The 21,944-nt window shown below is 58.5% G+C and overlaps 2 protein-coding genes across 3 annotated transcripts; one reads left to right on the top strand and one right to left on the bottom strand.

Moving 5' to 3' along the window:
• The first annotated feature begins 1,846 nt into the window (after positions 1-1,846).
• On the top strand, positions 1,847-10,960 carry CBX2 (chromobox 2). 2 transcript variants are annotated; one of them, XM_035301968.3, is made up of 5 exons: positions 1,847-2,005; positions 2,087-2,130; positions 3,055-3,120; positions 5,341-5,446; positions 7,289-10,960. In XM_035301968.3, the coding sequence occupies exons 1-5, from the start codon at positions 1,934-1,936 to the stop codon at positions 8,597-8,599; spliced, it is 1,599 nt and encodes a 532-aa protein (XP_035157859.1). In that variant the 5' UTR covers positions 1,847-1,933; the 3' UTR covers positions 8,600-10,960. The 2 variants fall into 2 exon arrangements, with proteins under 2 accessions (XP_035157859.1, XP_035157860.1); XM_035301969.3 differs by lacking the exon at positions 3,055-3,120.
• Positions 10,961-15,745: 4,785 nt separating this feature from the next.
• On the bottom strand, positions 15,746-20,687 carry CBX8 (chromobox 8). Its single transcript, XM_002748815.7, has 5 exons — positions 20,541-20,687; positions 20,102-20,145; positions 19,857-19,922; positions 19,666-19,732; positions 15,746-19,197 (listed from the first exon to the last, which is right to left on the bottom strand). The coding sequence occupies exons 1-5, from the start codon at positions 20,607-20,609 to the stop codon at positions 18,280-18,282; spliced, it is 1,164 nt and encodes a 387-aa protein (XP_002748861.1). The 5' UTR covers positions 20,610-20,687; the 3' UTR covers positions 15,746-18,279.
• Between the last annotated feature and the right edge of the window lie 1,257 nt (positions 20,688-21,944).

Genomic DNA, 21,944 nt, shown 5'->3' on the forward strand with positions numbered 1-21,944 from the left:
ACACTGATTTCTTTTTCGATGTGCTAGCACCAAATTCTAGCAAGTTTATTCCTTAGGCAAAAAAAAAAAAAAAAAAAATTCCTTTTACAAAGCCTTCTTTTCTTTAAAAAGAAATCAAGCAAGCATCCCAGCATACCATGGGTCAAAGAGGAAACTGGAAGATTCCAGGGCAAAATCTTAGACCCAAGATGAATTCTGCAAGGAAACGTGAGTTGAAACTGGTCCAGCTATTTGTAGGATTACAATAAATACACCTTTGCCCTCAACTCCAGAATTTACTGACAAGCTCTACCACACAGCAATACAAAAGGAGCCGGTGGAGAGAGACTGTTAGCGGATCCCTTCAGTCCAGAGGCCAGTTTGATCCCAACACAAGGATTCTTTACTGCCTCTGCCCCGAGTAAACACCTTTCCCTCAAGCAAATTTCCCTTTCTCCTGCCTTTTTTGCAAACAACTGAATTTGCACGTTCTCGCCAGGAAATCAAATGAAAGTAACCTATTTAACCAAATAAACTGAAGAACACGACATCGACGGACAGATGGGTTCCTACAGTTCAGTATTTTTACAGTAGGCCTTTCTGTTAAAACAAAAAAACACATTTCTCCTGCAGAACCCTTTATAAATATGGTTTTGATGATCACAGTTACATTCAGTCTCCTACAACAACAAACGACTTTTGGATCTGCTCAACAGAAAGTGGACTTTGCAGCTGTGTTCAAGGAAGCAACAAAACCATAGAGTGAATTTTCAGTGAGTCAGATTGCACTGAGACCAACGAAGCTGAGGCTCCGGTCTAGCGCTTTCATTACGTGTTTGAGTTGCAGATTCAAAATGTAAATAACTTAAAGGGTGGTTGTTCATGAAATTCGAATTTTAATACCAGAATAAAAGGGTAGCCCACGGACAACGATCCGAGGGAGGACGCGGGGACACGGGGACACCCCCACTTCCAGAACGTGGTCTGGTCCCTTTTCTGCCGCGCACCATTGATCCAATGGACTCCTGCCTCCCAACCCTGACCGGCCACTACTGACCTAGTCCTAAGTTAGGAACAGCCCTGCAGACCGCCCCTTCCCCTTCCATTTCATCAAAACCGGGGAACAAATTCAGAAAAGGTGCAACTGGCTTTCTCCCTACTCGTGCCCTAAAACTCGGGGGCTGGGTTCCACTTTTCCTGGATGTTTAATAAGAACTCCGGGCAGTTCGCATTACTTCTTTCTCAAAGTGCCTGGTGGTTTAAGTTAATGCATGTTCCTCTCTCGCCTTTGGGGAGAAAGCCTGGGCAGCTGGGGTCTGCGGGCCCCTCCCCCGGACTTCGTCTTCCATTCCTTCCCCAGCCCCCGACCCGTTTTGCTCTCCTGCAAAAAAGGGAGACACCCCCCCCCACCGACCAGGAAAAGCCCGCTCAAGAAGGGTGGGGCCCCGCGCGCCCCGGAGCAGCGCCCCTGGAAGGCCGCGCCCCGTCCCGCTTCCCTCCCTTCGAGCCAGAACAATGGCCTTTAGCCCGGAAAACGGAGTCGGAAGCAAAGCCGGGCGCGCCCTGGGGGCCACGCGGGACTCGGTGGGCGCCACAGGCCCGAAGCCCCGAGGCGCCTCCTCCCCCGGCCAGGGGCCCGCCCGCGCCCCCACCCCCACCCCCACCCCCACCCCCGCCCGGGACCCTCAGTGGGAGCGCGAGGCCCAGCCCGCCGCGGACAATGCGCGCCCCGCCCCGCCCCGCGCCCGCCCCCCGTCGCTGATTGGTCCGCGCGGGATTTGGGCAGCGCGCGGGGGCGGGGCGGGCCGGGGCGCGAGCGCGGGGCGGTGGTGCGCGTGCGCGGGGCGGGCCGGCGCCGGGCGGGGGCGGTGTTTTGTGTGCAGCCGGCTGGGCGCGCGGCGGTGCGGGCGGGCCACGGGCGGCGGGCGCCGCGGTCGGGCGGGCGCGCGGCAGCATGGAGGAGCTGAGCAGCGTAGGCGAGCAGGTCTTCGCCGCCGAGTGCATCCTGAGCAAGCGGCTCCGCAAGGTGCGTGCGGCCCGCCCGGCCCCCGCCGCCGCCAGCCGCCCGCCGCCAGCCAGGCTCACGGTCCCTCTTCTCTCCCCGCAGGGCAAGCTGGAGTACCTGGTCAAGTGGCGCGGCTGGTCCTCCAAGTGAGTCCCCCGCGACACCGCGCCCGCCCTGCCACCCCCTCGCCCAGGGCTGGCGACCTGGAGCCCCTCGGCCGCGCCGTCGGGGGTCCTGGGGGCGCCCGCGGGCAGGGCGGGAAGTTCGTGGTGTCCCCGCGGACTCCTCCGGCTCCGAGGGGGCGGGGGCCGCCCGGCCCGGGGTTGCCCTTTGTTTACAAGTCCGCGGGTGCGGGGCTAGGCGGCCCCCAGCGCCGGAATCCCTCGGCCCAGGGCCCACGCGCCACGCTCACCCCTCCCCTGCCCCGGTCGGGAGGGAGGCGCGGAACGCGAGCCCCCCTCCTCTTGGCCAGATTCTCCCCGCTGTAACCTGAGCTTCCTATTGATGGATGTAGGGTTTCTTTTTCTTTCTTTCTTTCTTTTAGTGGAAGGGAGGGGATTTGGCGTCCCCGGAAGGGGCTCTGGCTCTGCACAGCTGCTCCCGCGGCCCCGTCTCCCGAGACCCCACTCTTCTTTCTTCGCTTCCCCTCGAGGTGCCCCGGCCCGCGCTCCACATTGTTCTGGATCTCGGGCTGGGCGCCTGTGCCCCTCCCTGCATCCTGGACCTGCCTTCCCTTCCTCCTCTGGCTCCGGGCCAGGGTTTGGGGGATTCCCTCTCTGCAACTTTGCATTTTATTGGGATTTGTTTTTCTCCCAGGCAGAGACTGTGGGAGTCCTCTTGTGGCCTCGTTTTAATTGGGGGGTTGGAGCGGCAGTTTCCCTTTGGGTCTGTGGTTAGTGCTGGCTTGGTGGGGGGTGGCCAGCCTCCAAAACCTGGGTTTGGACTTTGAGAAGTACCATGGTGCCCTCGGCCTGAGTCGAGGAGCGGTGAGGACGGGCCGCCTCGGACTGCTTTGCAAAGCCGCGGTCATCAGCCTGGCGCCTCATGCTGCCCTGCCCTCTGCCTTGCAGACATAACAGCTGGGAGCCAGAGGAGAACATCCTGGACCCGAGGCTGCTCCTGGCCTTCCAGAAGAAGTGAGGACGCTGACTGCACAGTTGGGAGGGCGTGTGGGGGGCGGGGTGGGGCAGTAGCTGATTGGAGAGTCGTGCTGGGCACTGCCCGCCTGACCGGAGGGTGAAGCTGAGGCTGTGGTCTGAGGTCCCTTAGCAAGATTGTCTCCAGGGTCATCTCTGTGGCTGGCTCTAAAAGTTCCCGGGCAAACTGTATCCATCCCCGATAAGACCCTAAGTGAGTGCTGCTTTGATCTTTCTGACAGCCAGACTTGTAAAAACTTTTTTAGTTGCTTCAGGTAAAGATTGTTAGCTTCTCTGAGCCTTTTCTGCTGAATAATTTACAAATGGCTTTAACAAAAATCCAAGATAGCAGGTTTGCCACAATGCAGGCCTGTCCTTCCAGCCCTGCACACGTGTGCCATCAGGCAAGAGAAGGCTCAGAGGGGGGAGCTGGAACACACAGCTCGAGGTTGTGCCTGTTGTGTCTGTCTCAAGAACGTAACATTTACTTTGCTCTGGACTGCAGAGCATACAGTACCGAGTAGCTCCATGGGGCTGGGTTGGACCAGACTTGTTTCTGTAATTCTAGATGTCATTTCTGTTGTTAGGTAGGAGGCTTGGGTTGAGAGGAAGGCCTCCTTGAGATGTTTGAGGGCAAGGGGTAATGACGAGAGGGCAGCAGCGTGAAGAGCCAGGAAGTGCTGCTTAAGCAATGGCAAGACGTGAGGCGTTGCACTGATGGCTCCCCCGGCTGCCCGGGCTGGAGTTGCCTTGTGGATAGAGGCAGAAGAATTGCTTGTTGGAGTCTTTCCCAACCAGGGTCCATCTGGTAGGTTTGTTCTCTGGTAGCAAAAGGTGCATTCACTTTTTTCCACTGTAGCAGGACATTTTGGGTCTTCCCAGTGGGGACATGACAGTGGGGAAATAAAGGTAGGGTAAGCGAAAAGAAAAAAGGTCGGCCTGTGCTTGCTGAAATCCCTTTGGAAAATTGTAATGGCAGCCCGTTTTCTGTTCCTCTCTGGGTCCCTTGAGCCTCGGGGTGGGGGGATGACTAGACCCACTTCAGAGGCTGGCACATTTCTCTGCATCTGAGACAGCGTCCTAACTTGAGAGAGATTGTGCCCTTGCCCTTGGTTTTGGTTATAGCAGAGAAGACAACAGCAGGAGTACCTGAGACAAGTTTAAAACCCATGGGTGGCCTGGATTACGTCGTGGAAGAAAGAAAATGGGGAGGGTGGCTGTTGGGCTATCTCCATATACCAAATGCCCCCTGGGCACTAGGAGCTGACCGTTACCTGCTTGTTATTAGCAGGGCTGGAGGTGTGGCCTTTGCAGCTCACAGCACTCAGTGTGCAGGTTAATATTTCAGCAGAGGAGACCCATGCAGCACCCCATTGCCCTTTTAGGAGATTTCGGGTTAAGGACCAGCACTTAATTGGAGTGTGAGCTTTGCCTGGTACTGATCAGATCTGTGTTTAAGAGGTTGCCTTCCAGGTCCCAGTGGGATGATGTTTGCCAAGTGTAATTACCAGGGCCCTTTCCCTTGAGAGTAGCCTGAAATACAAGCTTTCTCTGGGGGCTGGAGGCTCTACGTAGTTCTTCATGACTCCGGAGCTGCTGAGGCTCTTCAGGGGGTACTGTGGGTGGTGCATGCGTTGAGCCCTGCGTGCTTCAGAACACGGCACCTCTGTCATCCCCGTCGAGAGTAGAGTTTAGAAATAGGCAGGTATTTTCACAAAGGAAACAAGGAGAGCCGTGCGCCGGCAGCCAGGCTCTACAAGGGCTGGAGGGCCCCTGGTGCTCCCTGCTCGGGTGAGCGTTCTATGCATAAGCAACTGCCAAGGGGATGGGTGGTATCTCCCTGCCCTGGGCTTCATTCTCCTGTTGGAATTTAGGAGGTTGGACCATTTGTCCAGTGAGGCCACTTGTAGTTAGAATATGCTAGAATTTCCACGCAGCAGTGCTCCTGCAGGAAGGTCAGAGAAAACGGGGATCACTGGTTTCCCAGCATTGCTCTGTCTTCAACTTGTCATTACCCAAATGGAATGGGATGGCTGGTTACTGATCCTAGTGCAAAGAACGGGGTCTGATCTCTGCCTTGGGTATTGATGATATGTTTCCAGCAAACAAGATGTGCTATTACAGGCCCCCAGGAATAGGGTGCTGCAAGCCATAGAGTCCCATAGGGTGGAGGGGGTATGCACAGGGCTTCTCTTCCGTTAACTAGTGGTGTGCCTTCAGGGAACACGAGAAGGAGGTGCAGAACCGGAAGAGAGGCAAGAGGCCGAGAGGCCGGCCGAGGAAGCTCACTGCCATGTCCTCCTGCAGCCGGCGCACCAAGCTCAAGGTGGGTGTCTGTGTCTGGTGTGCTGACCCCACCTCCTAGTACCCCCTTGGGGTGGGAGCAGGCAGAGGGAGGGTTTGGGGCCCTCAGGAAGGGGGTGGCACTTCTGTCAACAGTCTGTCCCTCTACTCGGAAGACAGGAGCCTCTTTTCTTCCTGCCTCTCAGTTTCTGCTGCCAGGGACCCCAGCTGGCTGAGAGTTCCTCCCCGCCCCTCTCAGGGCCTTCCTGCTTCTGCTCCAGTCTGTCCTGCAAGCGACTCTGCCCTCTGCTGCATGGCAGGGTCAAACTGCTGCTCACAAGCACTTCTCACTCCAGGGGGTCCTCTGGGGACAGAAAGGAACAGGAATTGTGCATATAGTAGGTGCTCGTGCATACAGTAGGTGCTTGGTGGATTGCCAGCTGGATATGACTCACAAGCCCAAGATTTTGGGCTACTCCATGCCAACCTCTCAGTGCACCTTAAATCGAGGTGGCCAGATGAGGCAGGGCTGACTGAATAGCCGGGGGTGCCGGAGGAGCCTTGCAGGAGGGCAGAGGCAATGTGGGGTGATGATATACTTGTTGTGACTGTCCCGTCACCCCTCCCTGTCCCGTCACCCCTCCCGCTACAGTTATGGGCTCATCCTGCCTCAGGTATGCCTGTACCCCTGGGGTCCACAGCACGGCCCCTCCCTCCCCTGAGGACAGATGAGGCAGGACAGGGGCGGGGAGGAGGGCTGGCCTCAGTCCTGGATGTGTCTTTGATTCCCTCCTCCGAGCACTGTCCCTGGACCTCCACATGATGTGGCCACAGGCTCAGTCACTTACCAAACGCGCTTTTCCAGGAGGGTTTCCTGAATGAACGTTTTTACTAGCCTTACTTTTGTCTTGAAAATCTTCTTTTGAGCAGGAAGGCGGGGCTGCAGAAGCCCTGCTGACTGAGGAGGGCCACGAGGCAGCGACTGATGGCTGTGGGGGGAGCGGAGGCCCTCCAGGTCTGACAAAAATCACTCCTGTTGAATTCAGGAGAATCGGGCAGTAGGGAGGCGGTGTTGGAGCTGACGCTGTAAATTTAATATTTAGGGTGATGGCCAGAAGGCGAGGAGGGCAGTGGTTTGTTTCCCTGTGTCCTGGGAGGCTCAGACTGGGAAATGGGGATACTGACGCCCACTTGGTTTAGGCCGCAAAGCTGGGCCTGCTGCTTCATACAACCTGGAGCCTCGTGAGTCCTGCAAACTGTGATGCTCTGGATACAGTTAGTTCCCTCTGAATGTCTGCTCTGCAGCCCGGATTTAAATCTGTGTCCCCCTTGAAAGCTGATGGTGGACGGGGTGTTCTGCTGTGGACTCTGTCCTTACTCTGACTTCGTTTTTATGAGCCACCTATTTTTCTCTTTATTCTACCTTTAATTTTGCCTCTCACGGAACTGAGTGTGGTGAGAGGTTGCCCCTTCCTGACTGCCTCTCTGGTCTGAAAGCCACAGGAGGTGCTGGCTGCTCTGGACCCTGGGAGCAGGCAGTGGAGATGGGACATCTTTATCTTTTTTTCCTTTTTTCTTTTTTTGACATAGTCTCACTCTGTCACCAGGCTGGAGTTCAGTGACGCAGTCTCAGCTCACCACAGCCTCTACCTCCCAGTTTCAAGCAATTCTCCTGCCTCAGCCTCCACAGTATCTGGGACTACAGGCACATGCCACCACACTCAGCTAATTTTTGTATTTTTAGTAGAGCTGGGGTTCAGCCATGTTGGCCAAGCTGGTCTTGAACTGAACTCCTGACCTCAGGTGATCCACCTCCCTCAGCCCCCAAAGGGCTGGGATTTCAGGCGTGAGCCACTGCACCCGGCCAACTTCTTTATCTTTCTAGGAACCCGATGCTCCATCCAAATCCAAGTCCAGCAGTTCCTCCTCTTCCTCCACGTCGTCCTCCTCTTCCTCGGATGAAGAGGATGACAGTGACTTAGATGCCAAGAGGGGTCCCCGGGGCCGTGAGACCCACCCAGTGCCTCAGAAGAAGGCCCAGATCCTGGTGGCCAAACCCGAGCTGAAGGACCCCATCCGGAAGAAACGAGGCCGCAAGCCCCTGCCTCCAGAGCAGAAGGCGACCCGGAGACCCGTGAGCCTGGCCAAGGTGCTGAAGACGGCCCGGAAGGACCTGGGGGCCCCGGCCAGCAAGCTGCCACCTCCACTCAGCGCCCCCGTGGCAGGCCTGGCAGCTCTGAAGGCCCACGCCAAGGAGGCCTGCAGCAGCCCCAGCACCATGGCCACCCCAGAGAACCTGGCCAGCTTGATGAAGGGCATGGCCAGCAGCCCCGGCCGCGGTGGCATCAGCTGGCAGAGCTCCATCGTGCACTACATGAACCGCATGACCCAGAGCCAGGCTCAGGCTGCCAGCAGGTTGGCACTCAAGGCCCAGGCCACCAGCAAGTGCAGCCTCGGGCTGGACCTGAAGGTGAGGACGCAGAAAGGGGAGCTGGGAATGAGCCCTCCAGGAAGCAAAATCCCAAAGGCCCCCAGCAGCGGGGCTGTCGAGCAGAAAGCAGGGAGCACTGGGGGGCCCCCACACACCCATGGCATCAGCAGGGTCCCTGCTGGGTGCCCAGGCCCCCAGCCAGCCTCCACCCAGGAGCTGAGCTTCCACATCTTAGACTTACAGAGTGTTAAGAATGGCATGCCTGGGGCGGGTCTGCTCGCCCGCCACACCACCGCCACTAAGGGTGTCCCGGCCACCAACCCAGCCCCTGGGAAGGGCACTGGAGGTGGCCTCATCGGGGGCAGTGGGGCCACCATGCCCACCGACACCAGCAAAAGTGAGAAGCTGGCTTCCAGAGCAGCAGCGCCACCTACCCCTGCCAGCAAGAGGGACTGTGTCAAGGGCAGTGCCACCCCCAGTGGGCAGGAGAGCCGCTCGGCCCCCGGAGAAGCCCGAAAGGCAGCCGCGCTGCCCGAGATGAGCGCAGGCGAGGAGAGCAGCAGCTCTGACTCCGACCCTGACTCCACCTCACCGCCCAGCACTGGGCAGAACCCGTCAGTGTCCATTCAGACCAGCCAGGACTGGAAGCCCCCCCGCAGCCTCATCGAGCATGTCTTTGTCACCGACGTCACCGCCAACCTCATCACCGTCACAGTGAAGGAGTCTCCCACCAGCGTGGGCTTCTTCAACCTGAGGCATTACTGAAGCCCCCGCGCCACCAGCTGCCCGGTCTTACCTCCCCTTCCCTGTCTCGGGTTTTGCTAAGTGACTCCCAGCCCAAGCCCCCTTAAGGGTCTTGGTCGGGAGGAGGAGTAGGTGGTCTCCTTGAAGAGCAGGCTTGGAAGGGGCTTCTCCCCCGCCCCTACCCTGCCTTGCTGGCCTGGTTCCTACCTCTGTAGGCCTCTGCTCTCCCCTCCTGCCTCAGGAAACGTGATGGCACCCGTGGCTCAAGGTGACTGTCTTGAACAGAGCAGGCTTCTTCATGGCTGCATTAGTGCTGGGTTTGAACTGCCCATCCCTGGCCTGCAAGACTGAATTGCAGCTTTGCTCCCGTCTCCCAGGGTCTGGGGCATCAGGAGGGGGCTTGTGGCCTACCTCACCTTCAGCCTTGGGTGGCAGGAGAGTGTTGTGGGGAGGCAAGGCCAATGGGACTCGTGTTCCCTCCACGTGGTGACAGCTTTTGGGACATGGGGTGGGTGGGGGTAGGCCTAGTTAGCATGGCCTGAGCCAGCAGTGGTAGGGTGGGGAGCCATCCCCTGACAGCTGGGGGCTGGCTAGGGCCTTGATGTGAAGGACAGTGGCTGGCAGCTGGTGTAGAGTGAGCACAGGAGCCCTAACAGGTTTTGCAGCCATCTAGCCCCAGTTTAGGGCAGCATCTGTGGCCCCCACACAGGCCAGCATGGGTGGGGTGGGGGTGGGTTCCACCTGAAGAGCCTCCACACTTTGGAGCAGGAGGCAAGCTGTGGCCACCGCCCATCCTCCTGCTGTCCCAGTGAGAAGGGACGGATGTGACCTGAGTCTCCTTCCAGACCCACCCCCTGCCCAGAGTCCACTGAAGCATCTTCCATTTCTAAAAAGTCCAGAGTTCAGTGTCCCAAGGAAAACCTGACATGGAGGTGCTCAGGCCCAGAGGAGTCCCATGGGCAGGACCCTCGGCAGGCAAGCCCCTCCCTCCACACCCAGGACTGACTTCTGCTAAGGGACTGACTTGGTCCTAACTGGTCCCGCGACGATGGGAGGGCCAGCACTTTCAAGTCCATACGCCTTATGCCGGCTCTGCCTGTGCTGCAGGTGTTTGCTGTGGGTCCTGCCTACGTGGATGAGCCATTCCTTGAGGAATGTCACTCCCTGACAATCCCCCCTCACTGTTAGGGGTTCCCTGTTTGGCTCCTCTTCAACTGAAAATACCTGTATCATTTGGGAAGCTGGATGAAGTCTGGGCAGCCCCCCTGGTATAGGGCCTTAGAACGCCAAATCTGTCAGCCTTGGCCTTGAGGCTGTGTTAACTCAAGAGTTTGAGCCTATTCCAGGTAGTGACATGGGAGCTGCCTTGTATAGCTTCTGACCAATATCAGGATTTCAGTTCTGAGAGCAGCTTAGGCAGAGACAGAGAAACCCAGAGGTGGTAGCAGCAGGCAGTCTGGCAACTGGACCTTTGTGAAGCCAAAAAGAGAAGTTAGAGGGATTGAGTGGTCACTTTCTTTTCTTATGATTGGATGAAATCAGCCCGCAGGTGTGGGGCTATTCCAGTGCCTGACCACAGAGCAGCCCAGACTCGGAGAATGGGCTCTGGTTTCAGGGGGTCAGTCCTGCAAGACCCCCCTAGTACCTCACCGTGCCAAATAGGAAGAGGTGGCCTTGGTGTAGCCAAATTGATCTCAACAGTGTGCCTTTGGGGAGGGACCCATTTCCTTGGCTTCTTTGAGGGCCATCCATATGCCACCTAAGGCCAGCCCACAGTGGCTGTGTTGGCCGCCACCGGAATGGTGCCCACCTCGGCAAGTTGAAGGGCTGAGAGTTCCAGTCAGCTGGGCGGGAGCTGGAGGCAATAAGGGGAGGAGCTGTTCCCACAGGAGATTTTCCAGCTCCCTGCTCAACCTAGGAGGAGTGGATCCTGGCATGTTGGGCCTCAGGCACCAGCCTCCCTGTCCCCAGACAGCCAAGTCTGTGGCTCCTTCCTGCACAACACAGTGCTGCCTTCGAGGCTCCAGAGCCAGGCTGACAGCTCTCTAGGCCTTCAAGGGTGACGGCTTCCAGGAGTTGTTGGAGAAATGAGGATGTCTCGCTGGGTGCCTGGACTGACCAGACTCCTCCCCAGCAGCCAGGTCTCCAGGCCCTGAATCGGTGCCTTTCTGTTTACCAGCTACTTCAGTCCCAAAGTTTGAATCTGCAGATACGTTACTCCCAGCCACTTTGCCTTCTTACTGTGTTATGTGTTTTTTCTGGTGCTTAAAGAGTGTGTGTACGTGTGCAGGGCAAGTGCCACCACCAGGGAGCTGCACCAAATGCTCAAACTTGGTTGTCTTATGTTTACCAATAAATAAAAGTAGACTTTTTCTATTTTTATTTGCTGCTATTTGTGTGTGTCTGTCTGTCTAGGTATCTGGCACATCTGACAAGATGCATTGTTGCTTTTTCCTGAAGGTCCCACAGCGACGGTGGCAGTGTGTATGTGTGTGGAGTGGTGTGTTAGTCCCGTCCTGTTGGCTCCTGTGTTGAACAGGAAGCAGTGGCCAGTCTGCCTTCCTTACAGGTGTTGGCGTATTTTTCTATGTATATATTTTGTACCAAAAAGAGTGTTCCTTGTTTTGGTTACACTCGGAATTCTGATCTAGCTGGAGAGGGCTCTGGGCTGAGACGTTTCATTAAGGGGAGACTTTGGGGGAGGATCAAGCTTTGAACCAAAGCCAATCGCTGGCTTGATTTGTGTTTTTTAATTAAAAAAAAAAAAGCCAAATCATTCATGTATGCCACTTCTAATTGCTTTCAACTATGGCTGTTTGCTTTCTCAGAACGAAAGTAGCTGTGTTACTGCCTTAGGAAAGGGTCTGTGTTGAAACAGGACAGCCTCCCAGGGCCCACACTGAATTGGGATCAACCAGTTCAAGGAGATGCTTCCCCCAGAAGGCCCCTAATGGTGTGGGGAAAGGGAATGGAGTTGGGGACAGGTAGTGCCTAGATGAGCAGGTTTTACCCAAGTGCATCTCATGATTCTGTGGGTTTTCTAGCATTTTTGGGAAACTAGCATAGGTTGCAAGGTTTTTTCATTTTTTAGACTGATGTTAATTTATTTTGCCAGGGAAACACAGCAAATGGCGTCAGAAGATTTTTGTCCTTTTGTTAACTGTTAGTATTTCAATAAATTTTTTTAAAAAAAAACTTTTGGCCTGGTGTACATCATGAATGATCCCTGGAAGCACAATCGACTCTGCTCTTTTCCTTTCTCGAGGCAAAATAATTCATCTGGCCATGGGCTGAATACTTGTGGCAAAGAAAAATCAAAGAGTAGTAGGGTGTGGTGGCTCACACCTGTAATCCCAGCACTTTGGGAGGCCGAGGCCGGTGGATCACCTGAGATTGGGAGTTCGAGACCAGCCTGACCAACATGGTGAAACCCCGTTTCTACTAAAAAATACATTAGCCAGGTGTAGTGGCGCATGCCCGTAATCCCAGCTACTTGGAAGGCTGAGGCAGAAGAATCACTTAAACCCAGGAGGAGGAGGTTTCAGTGTGCCGAGATCGAGCCATTGCACTCCAGCCTGGGCAACAAGAGCAAAACTCTGTCTCAAAAAACAAAAGAAAAAGACTTTGGGAAAAGTTTGGCCACTTGCAGAGGGTACAGAAAAATATGTTTTTCTAAGCAAGGGATGGGGGAGCTTAAGAGTCCATATACCAGCGGGTCACAACAGGGAACAATCTGGCATCCCAGGGGACACCTGGCAGATCTGGAGATCTTGCTTGTCACGCTGTGGGGTGGGTGCCACTGGCAACTAGTGGGTAGGTACCAGGAGTGCTGCATCTAGTGGGTAGGTACCAGTGTCCTGAGGTGCACAGGACAGTCAGTCCTCATGACAGAAAGAAATGATCCTTCCCAGTATGTCAGTAGTGCTGAGTTTGAGAAACTCAATAGGAAAAAGAAACACAATGCAGGGGTGGGAGGCAGGGGCGGTGTCACCGGCATCTGCTAGGTGGCGGTCGGGGATGCTGCGATACATAAACTCACTCTGAGACTCAAAGGAAACCAAAACTCTCCCTCTCCCCACCCCCACTGTATCCAAAGATGCTGTGTCGGAAAGCCACTCTACCCCTCGAAGCCACCGTCTGTGCTAATGCTTTACAAGGATGCAGCCATAAAATTCCAGGGGAGTCACTGAGTTAGCAGCTACTGCAACTCCTAAACTAAGGCTCCTGAATAAAGAGGTGATTTGCTTATTATAGAACCTTCCTGGAGCCCTTAAGGCTTGCACCAACCTCAGCATGAATTTATTCATAAATTCCAGCCTCCAGGGAGAATAGAGCTTCTTTGAAGTCAAGAGAGAAGCTGGGCCTAGATGCTGCGGCCACAAGGTGAAAAACTACTCGGGGCAAGGCCTGAATCTTTTGGTTCAGGAGAGGGTTCCACTATAAATGGAAATGTGACCCCAGCACTAGCCGGCTCTAGGAAGGCCTGCGAATTCGAAATCAGCCTTGCAGAGAAGGCTGCTGCTGGCAGGTTCTCTTTTGTTGCCTTCGGAAGACTCTGGATGTTTTGTTTTGGAGAAAGTGGGCAGGGGCGACCCCAGCGGGCCTGTCGTCTGGTTTATCAGAGCTGCAGAAAGGGGCTGGAACCGCCAGGAAGGAGCAAGCTGGCCGAGCAGGAGCAGGCGCGGCCCCGATGGGGAGCCACGATTTCGGGACAGCCCATTTCTACAGGGATTCCGCCAGACGGGTGCCGGGCCGCGCTTGCTCGGCCTTTGTCAGTTTCTGCGCTGCTGATGTGATCGCCTAATCCAGCGCCCCGCAGAAGAATAGGCTGGGCTGCCACGGGCCCCACCCAGCTCCAGGGCCCGGCCCCAGGGCCGCGCGACCTGCCGGAGGGCGCCAGGAGCGATGGGTGCAGAGGGGCTGTGAAAACGCTGATCCGGGCGGCTGGACCTCTCCTTCCTCGCCTCGGCTCTCGTGGCTCGAGCGCCGAGCCTCAGGGAGGACACAGAGGGGGCGCCCGTGGCAGTGGGCGCCCAGCGGTGACTTTGGGTGGGGAGAGATGGGGCTTTCTCTGTTCGGGTTCGGAACCAGAAAGGCACTGGCCCCCCGGGGTGAAGGGGTGGGCGCCGACCACCCGGGCCGAGGCCGCCACCTGCAGAGGGCGCGCGCGTCCCACCAAGGTCGGCCGCCGGCCCTTTGGACGGACGGGGGAAAAGCCAGCCGCGGCTCCAGGGTGCCCGGGATGCAATCGCGCCAGCTGCAACCCGGTCACCTCCGCCTCCAAAGTCTCAGGAGGAAACCCCCGACCCAGCCCGCAGCCTCTCTCGCAGCGTTCATCAGGACCCGAACAGAATGGACGGAACAGAAACCCGCAGGGCCCTGAGCCGCGCCAGTCTTGGACTAAAGTTGGGTCCGAGGTTCCTCTGGGCCTGGAGGGCTTTTAGGTGAGAAGAGGAAACCAGCACAGGAGCCGGGGCCGGGTATGTGCGACAGCTGCCGGGGCGCAGAGGACGGCGCCTAGATCAGGATGGTGCGAAGCTAGCATCGAAAAGACGGAAAGTAATCCGATCTGACACTCCAGGAAGAGCAGGAACCTTCCAGCCCAACCAATGTGCAGGGCCAGGTTCCCCGCCGCGGTGGCCACACAAGCCCGCCCTGTCCTAGGGACACAGGGTAACCGGTCTGCCCTGAGGCCGCGGCGCACATCTGGTATCTGCAGCTGTGGCGGGGGGCGGGGGGGAGGGTTCCCCGGGAATCTGCCCAGGAAACGCAAATCCGCGAAGGCGCTCCTCAAAGCCGAGGCTGGTGATGGCCAGCGAACCCAAAAAAGGGGCAGGGTCGGCAACCTCCTATCTGCTTAAGCAGGAGCCCATGCCACTGCCCCACACGCCCACGAGTGGAGGGGGGAGGGAACCCCGTCCGAGCGGCGACCGTCGCGGGGGCCACCCCACCCACCTTCCCTTGACTCTCCCTGCTCGCGCAGAGACCTCTTGTTGCGGCGGGGGCAGCCTCGGGCGGAGGACTTTGACGCCTGGCGGCCAGGACTCTCCTCGGCCGGCACCGCTGGCCCTCACGTCGGAAGGAGACACAAGGCTCTGTGACCCGCTGCCCTGGGCCGGGGCGCCAGGAGCTCCTGTCCTCTCGCGCCCTCCCACACCGGTCACAGCTAGGGAAGGGGGAAGCTCCGCCAAGGGCCGGGCCACTGACTCCTCGGCAAGCGGCGGGAGATGCTTGAGCGGCCCCGGTCCCCGTCCCTCCCGGCGGGCTGTACGGGTGAGCCCGAATCGCGGCTTCTGGGCAGGGCGGGGCACGATGGAAGCAGAACTGGGTTTAATGAGGAGCCTCTATGGGGATGCCGATGGTGGCCTTCCTGTGCGGGCTTCACGACCCCGCCCCCACTGCTGTTAAGTCTGCGGCCAGAAAAGGCCAAGAACACCTCCCTCTCCACCCCCACCCCGCACTCTGCTCTCCCCGCACCGACCCTCGCCCAGCGTTGGGGTTTAGGCCCGCCGAGGAGACCTGGGCCGGGGAGGCTGCGGGGACTCGGGGGCGGGGGCGCGCGGGGCTGCAGTGCCGAGGCTCCAGGTTCACTAATCACATCAGCAGCGCTCTGCGCCGGCTCCGAGCAGGCAGTTGCCTAGCAATACCCGCGAATTCAATTCCTCAATCAATAGGCGCTAGGCTCTGCATTTCGGGGAGCGCTAGCAAGGTTGCATGGGTCTAGGGAGTGGGTCTCACGACAGCTCCGAGGAGCAGGCCCGGGAGGCTGTGGGCAGCGCGGCGACGCCCCGGGGACTCGGAGACCAGACACCTCTGGCCTGGGGGTGTGGCGCGCTTGAGGAGCCCGCCAAAAAGGGGAACCCCCGACCCCAGGCGCATCCTCCCGGGATCCCCAGATTCTGCCCGGGACCGGAAGAAGTGCAGCCAGCAGGTGCGAAGAGACACGGCTTCCCCCGGACGGGCTGAGAAGAGTCGTACCCCGCGGCCTCCCACGCCCACCTCTATTCCAGCTGGGTGGGTTCCCCAGTTGGGGAAGGGCCTTTTCAGGAACCATTCCCCCACCGACGGAGGCGAGGATGGCGCCGGGGGACGGAATGGATCCTCTCCTCCCGGGATGCCTCTTCCCTTTGCTCGGGGGAAAGAAAAAGAATAAAACCAAGACAGGTCTCTATTTACAAAGTATATATTTAAACACGTAAAAAGCAGTATTGGATACAGACATTCACGACCGCAGAAGATAGGTACTGAAGCTTCACTCTTGAGCTGAGGCGGAGATCGATTGGAGATTTGTACAAATCTTAGAATTAAATAAACCCAACAGCGCACACATCCTGCGCGGTTGCAGACTCCCAGCCACACGGCCCCCGGCCCCTGCCCACCCACCCCCCCCCCCAGGTCAGCGTCGCAAGAGCGAGCGAAGAAGACACACACGCACGGCCACGGACAAACAGCAGGACGAGGGCTGCAGGGACAGAAATAGGCTGGCTGGAGGAAGGTCCAAGGGAAGGGGCAAAGTCAGCCCCAGGAAAGGAGGGACGTGGGAGTGAAGGGCAGGCGTGTAAGAAGGGAAGGCGGCGGCCAGGTGAAGAGACGCGTGTCCCCAAGTCCGGTCCACTCGGTAACAGACATGCCCTTTCAGTGAAGTTTCATCTGAAAATAGCGTCGACATTTAAATAGATACACTCGGTCAACGGCGCTTCTTTATACAAAGTCTAAAATACCAGTTTTACAAATGTGAGCAGATAAAAATCCCCACTCCAGGGACTTCTCTTTATAGGCGCAATTTGATATTCAAAGACAACCAGAATCCTGTAGTACACCGTTTCCCTCCTGTCCTCTCTTTAAAGGCAAGAAAGTCTGGAGGAGAGAGGCTGAGATGCCCGAAGTACGGAGGACGAGGCTGGGGTTCCCTCCAGGACTCCCCACCCCAGGCGAAGCTCCCCATCCCCGACTCCCGCCTCGCTCGCCCCGAGTCTGTGCTTCCTCTGGAGCGCAGGGCCCCCACACCCCTCCCTCGACAAGCGAAGTTAGATACTCGCTGGCCCTTTAAGGGCGGGGAGGGCGGGGAGGCCGCGAGATCCGCGCTCTCAGGCACCGGGATGGAGTGGAGAGGACTGTTTTGTGCTTTTGAGTCAAAAGAGGGGCGCGCGTTCTGGGCCCTGGAGGGGGAGCGGTCAAGTCCGCCGGGCAGGGGCGTCCCGGGCCCCGCCGCCGCGCACGGCCTCCCGGGCCGCGGCCGTGTCCCCACTCCCATCTCCCCGCTCTTCCCTCCCCCTTTTGGCGAAGTTCGAATGTCGAGTTCAAATAGAGAACACTGCGAATCGAAAAGGCCTATAAATTATAGCTTTTGCTTTTAAGAAGGACCGGGGCGGGGGGGGGGGGGAGAAAGGGAAAAGCAAAAGTTCTGATGGGCATTCTTGGATGAAACCCCGCCTCTCCCCTCCTTCCCCTGCCCCGCTGGAGCCGCGGGGGTGAGTCCAGCCCCAGCTCCGAGCCCCGAGGCCAGGTCCTCTGCGGCACTCCAAGCGGCAAGAAGAGACTGGGTGCGAAGCCGCTGCTCCCAGCAGCGCCGGCCGCCCATCGCCCGCCGCCGCGCCTCCCTCCGTGGGTTCCGCAGGGTGGGCCTGTCTGGCCGTGTGTCCATCGCAGAGCTGGCGGCCCGCCCTCCCCAGGCAGGGAGGCTTGTCCAACTCTTCCTGGGAGGTGGGGGCCGCAGTCTCTTCTCCTGGCAAAGCTAGAGGACGCGAAAAGGAAAAGTCCACCCCAACACTTTTCTTGTAAAACAACTGTCTCGAACTCTGAGCACTGACACGCAATCCTCCCAATTTATCCTGGCATTTCGGGAATGTAAACAGATTCGCTGGATTTCTTTTCTTTCTGCGGAGTAAGGAAAGGAACGAGGGAACGGGGAGATTTTATCCACGTGACATACACACGATCTGCGTGTACCACACACACACCCTCCTTAAAGTGCATTTCCTGGTGTGGTCCTGGGAAGAAACCTCCTGTCCCTGCCTGCCGGTGACTTTTTAACTTCAACATCACACACGAAAAGCTTATTGAAGTTAATACTTTTTTCTCCCTAATAGACTTCTTGACCTTAAAAAAAAAAAAAAAAGAAAAGAAAAGAAAAAAGGAAAACTGACTGACCCCACCCCCCTTTTTTCTGATTGGGGAGCCAACCTTTTGTTGGCCTGCCTAGCCAATGGGAAGAGAGAGCAAATCTGGGCCTGGCCTTGGTGCCAGGAGTCTGGCATTGGGCTATGGGAGAAGGGAGGAGGGGTGGGTGGGCAGGCCAAGCCCCTCAGACATTCCCAGAAACCTGTACCCAGGCTCCCAACTTCCCTAGGGCCCTGGGGCAAGGGGACCCCTCCTGCCCCAACTCTTTCGGCCTGCTCCAACTAAAGCACAATGAGAGTCTCTCTCCTTTAAATAAAACAACTTCAAGAGTTGAAATATATATATTTAGATATTTTTCTTAAATAACATATTTACATCTAATAGAAAATATAACTCTAGAAATAATCTTTCCAACAAAAACTGAGGGGAGGAAGGAAGGATGAAAGGGGCTGGTGGGGCTGGGGGTGAAATCAGGGATGGGACCAGCCAAAGGCCACATCCCACCCAGAAATAAAAATCACTATGCCAAGCTCACGCTCACTGTCTCCCCTGCTCTCGTCCTGGGCACACCAACCCGGCATTCATCTTTTCTCTTTAAAAAAGCCTTGGTCCGTGTTACTTTCCTTAATGGTGACGGTCAAAAAGTTTGAGGTCACGTCCGTGACCACCACCTTCTCCAGGTTAGTCAGGGAGGGGCTCCAGGACTCTTCCTCCGGGTCCCCCAGGATTCTGGCCACTGGAATCCTGGCGATGAGGGAGGGCCTTCCCCCCTGAGCCCCCATGTCCCGGTACAGGCCCCCCACGGAGCTGGGGGGGCCTGAGCCATGTCGGACCCGGGCACCACTGGGATCCAGGGCACCCTGGCCTTTGGTCTCCAGGAAGGCAGCCCTGTGCTTTATCACCCTGGCCGGGAAGGTGTCCACAGCCAGCTTTCCCGTGGCCTCGGCTGAGCTAGGGCTGGTCACACCACACTGCACCAGGTCTGAGTCCTGCCTTCGGGCCAGCTGGATCACGCTGTGGCCGGCTGGGAACTTTCCTGTCCCGGAAGGGGTGTCGTCCATCTTCCTGCCCTTGAGGTACTCTCCGAGGCTGGCGCTGGGTTCGCCCAATGGCCTCTGTGAGGGGTCCGGGAGCTCCTTCCGGGGCTTGGGGCCTCTCTTCTTGGAGCTGTCCCCTGGCGAGCTGGGCTTGTCATCCACTCGGCTGGCGCCCCGCTCTCGTTCCCTCTCACGTTCCCGCTCCCTCTCTCTCTCCCTCTCCCTTTCTCGCTCCCGCTCCCGGTCCCTATCCCGGTCCCGGTCCCGAGGGGGCTCTGCACGGCAGGTGCTGCTGGTGCTGGTGCTGCTGGCTGGTGGGGACAAACCCATGTTCCGAAGGCCTTCTCGGGCACGTGAAGTGGAGGCCAGGTCCTGGGGCGAGCGCCCGGGGTAGGGGATCCGGATACCCCTGGCTGAGTCACTTCGGAACTCGTAAGTTTTGGCCTTTGCCTTGGCCTGGGCCTGCAGGAGAGAAGATGGTATCAAGAGTCGGGCAGAGCCCCGTCCTCCACAGGACTCCTCCTCCAGCCCTGACCTCCTAGCTTTACCCTTTGATATCTGGGAACTTCTACATGGGTGGGCGGGTGGGTGGATGAATGGGTGGCTGGGTGGGTTGGTGGTTGGAGCTGAGATGTGGCAGGGTGGGGGAAGATTTGTCTGGAAGCAGTCATTTGCAAAAAGCACACATTTGGCGTTTGATTACATATCCATTTGGGATGGGGGGAGGGTAAAGGAATTCTAGTATGGCCAAGCCCATTCCCCCAGACACGGCTTGGTGCTGCCACTGACTTGGTGACATCTTGTCAGGGAACTCCCTCCTAGATTACAAATAGGCAACATGTGTGGTCACCCCATTGACTCAAAGCCCTGAGGGCCCCTTCCCAAGAGTAACTCAACATTGTGGTCCACCACTGGACAGTGCCAGCCTACCTTGAGGAGGAAGGTTTTGGGCTTGGGTCCTCGCTTTTTGGGGCCATAGAGCTCCATCTCTCTTTCCCTGGAGAAAGAAGGGAAGGAGAAAGGGTGCGTGAGTAAAGAAAGCAAGAGGGACTCTAGAGCAGCTGGAGAGAAGCACTCTACTTGTTTCTAAGTGAGTGGCTAGGACTTGGAAGGGTCTGTACCTTTCCTCAAAGGCCGCCAGCAAGCGGGCATCCAGGATGTTTTCCTCCGGTTCCCAGGTGCTGTACCTAAAGGAAATCAGGAAGAAGTCGGCATCAGTCCCAGGAGCAGGGTGAGAGCTGAGGCTGTATGTGTGTGTAACTTTTCTCGTTGCATTGTATTGTATTTCAACGTAAAGGCAAAAAGAGGAAGAAAGAAACCTTCTGAATAACAGTCTGGGGTTGAGAATTGCATACAACCTACTTACTTCTGCGACCATCCCTTCCATTTCACGAGGTATTCCATGCGTCCCTGCGGGTGCAAAGGGGATAATGTGTGTGCATGGGGAGAAATGCATGACGAGGATACAAGAAATGCATGCGAAAATGCATGCACCAGATGAATGCTCGAAACCCCGCCGCAAAAGGCACGCGCCCACTGCATCACCCCTGCACCTAACGCTGCACAAAGTGCATGCACCGGCATTCATCGCCCACCCCGCCCCCCACCCATGCAATCCGTGCATCGCTGCAAGTCTAAGGAAAGCGCTTGGGCTCAGAGCCACCGCCGCCGCCGCCGCCGCCGCCACGGCCGCGGCCGCTGCTGGGACCTGGGGGAAGGGAAGCTGGGCTGCAGCAGGGGGAGGGAACCCGGGCCGGGAGGGGAGGGCCCGGCCGCAAGGAGGCCCAAGGCCCGGGGGCACCTACTTTCCTTATGCGCCGCTTCAGGAGGGCTTCGGCCGCGAACACCCGCTCCCCCACCGCTGAAAGCTCCATGTTGACTCGCCGCTTCCCCCCTTGGCCGCTTCCAGGAGCAGAAAAGCAGCAGCCAGCGCACGACAGACCATAATACTCTCCCGCTGACGTCAGTTCTCCTCCCCCTCCCCGCGCACTCGCTCCCTCCCGCGGCCCCCCTCCCGCGCTCCTCGGCTCGGCCCCCTCCCCTCCGCCCAGCGCTTCCTCCCGCCCCACGTGTTGCTAACGACGTTGCTAAAGCCGAGCGGCCGGAGGCCTGCGCCCCCGCACGCTGATTGGGCGAGCTCCGAGCCACGCCCCTCTCCCTTTCTCCCCCGCGTTGCTACGTGACCCGCGTTCCAATCGCCAGGGGGCGGAGTCCGAGGCGACTCCAGAGACTAGCGCGCGAGTGGGAGGGGGCGCCGCAGGAAGTGACGCTGCGGGGAGGGCGGGCCCTGCCGCTGTCAGTCTGCGGGGCTGGTGAGGGGGGTAGGCCGCCCTGTGTCCTCGCCGGGGTCCCCCTCCCCCGCCACCAAGTAGTCCCTCCGGTGCTCGACGTCCCCCACAGCTCTCGCTGGGATCCCCGCGGCGTTGTCAGCCTGGCTCCGCCCCTCGGCAGACCCCGGCCCGCCCCACCCCCCACCGCCTAGGACTCGCGCTGTCCCCTCCCCCCACCGACCGCGCCGCACAATGCACAATGCACAGGTGCTGGGGCGCCGCGGGCTGCGCGCGAACCCCGAGAGCCGGCGGCGCGCCCAGGGCCGGCCTCTCCACCGGTCCCCGGCCCCCGCCCCCGCCCCTCGTGCCGTACACCCGACCCCCGGTCTCCATGGCAACGCCCCCTCCGCCAGCCGGGTCCCGCTAACAAATCAATGTGCCTGTGTCTCAGGCTCCTGTCGCGCGGCCCTGCCCTCGGCCACCCTCCGGGCCCTGCGAGTCGGGCTGACTGGAGCGCTGGTCCCCGGCTCCGAAGCCGAGCACAGACCTGGTGGAGGCCGGGCTGCTCCTTCCGGACCCCACCAGCGGCCCGGGACCCCGCAGAGGATGTCATGCGGCTTCTTCCTGCCCCCCCCCCACCGTCCCCGACGCCAGCAGCCACCTGCCCCTGCCCTTAGCTCCCGCGGCCGGCCCCCGCCAGGCCCTGGCCTGGAGGCTCGCCTGCCCTGGCCGCCCTCTGCCCGGGGCCTGAGTGGGCTAAGGGTATCTGGGCAGGGCGCGCGGCTGGGGGTGCGTCCGGCTTCCCCCGGACCCCAGCGCCCGGCCCGCGCACTTCCTGCCCACCGCCCTTCCCACCGTGCGCGGCCGACACCCTGCGAGAAACGCTGGCACGGGAAGTTGGGGGACGCCGCCCGGTCTAGTGCGGGCTGGGCGAGAGGG

This window comes from Callithrix jacchus, chromosome 5 (assembly GCF_049354715.1).
Source record: "Callithrix jacchus isolate 240 chromosome 5, calJac240_pri, whole genome shotgun sequence".
Classification (NCBI taxonomy): Eukaryota; Metazoa; Chordata; class Mammalia; order Primates; family Cebidae; genus Callithrix; species Callithrix jacchus.

Excerpts from the sequence above, each read along its gene's own strand:
- CBX2 (XM_035301968.3), top strand. The coding sequence starts at position 1,934 with ATGGAGGAGCTGAGCAGCGTAGGCGAGCAGGTCTTCGCCGCCGAGTGC. Across the intron at positions 3,121-5,340 it reads CTCCTGGCCTTCCAGAAGAA|GGAACACGAGAAGGAGGTGC; the intron begins GTGAGGACGCTG and ends GTGTGCCTTCAG. Across the intron at positions 5,447-7,288 it reads GCCGGCGCACCAAGCTCAAG|GAACCCGATGCTCCATCCAA; the intron begins GTGGGTGTCTGT and ends TTATCTTTCTAG.
- CBX8 (XM_002748815.7), bottom strand. The coding sequence starts at position 20,609 with ATGGAGCTTTCAGCGGTGGGGGAGCGGGTGTTCGCGGCCGAAGCCCTC. Across the intron at positions 20,146-20,540 it reads TGAAGCGGCGCATAAGGAAA|GGACGCATGGAATACCTCGT; the intron begins GTAGGTGCCCCC and ends TTGCACCCGCAG. Across the intron at positions 19,923-20,101 it reads TGGAAGGGATGGTCGCAGAA|GTACAGCACCTGGGAACCGG; the intron begins GTAAGTAGGTTG and ends GATTTCCTTTAG.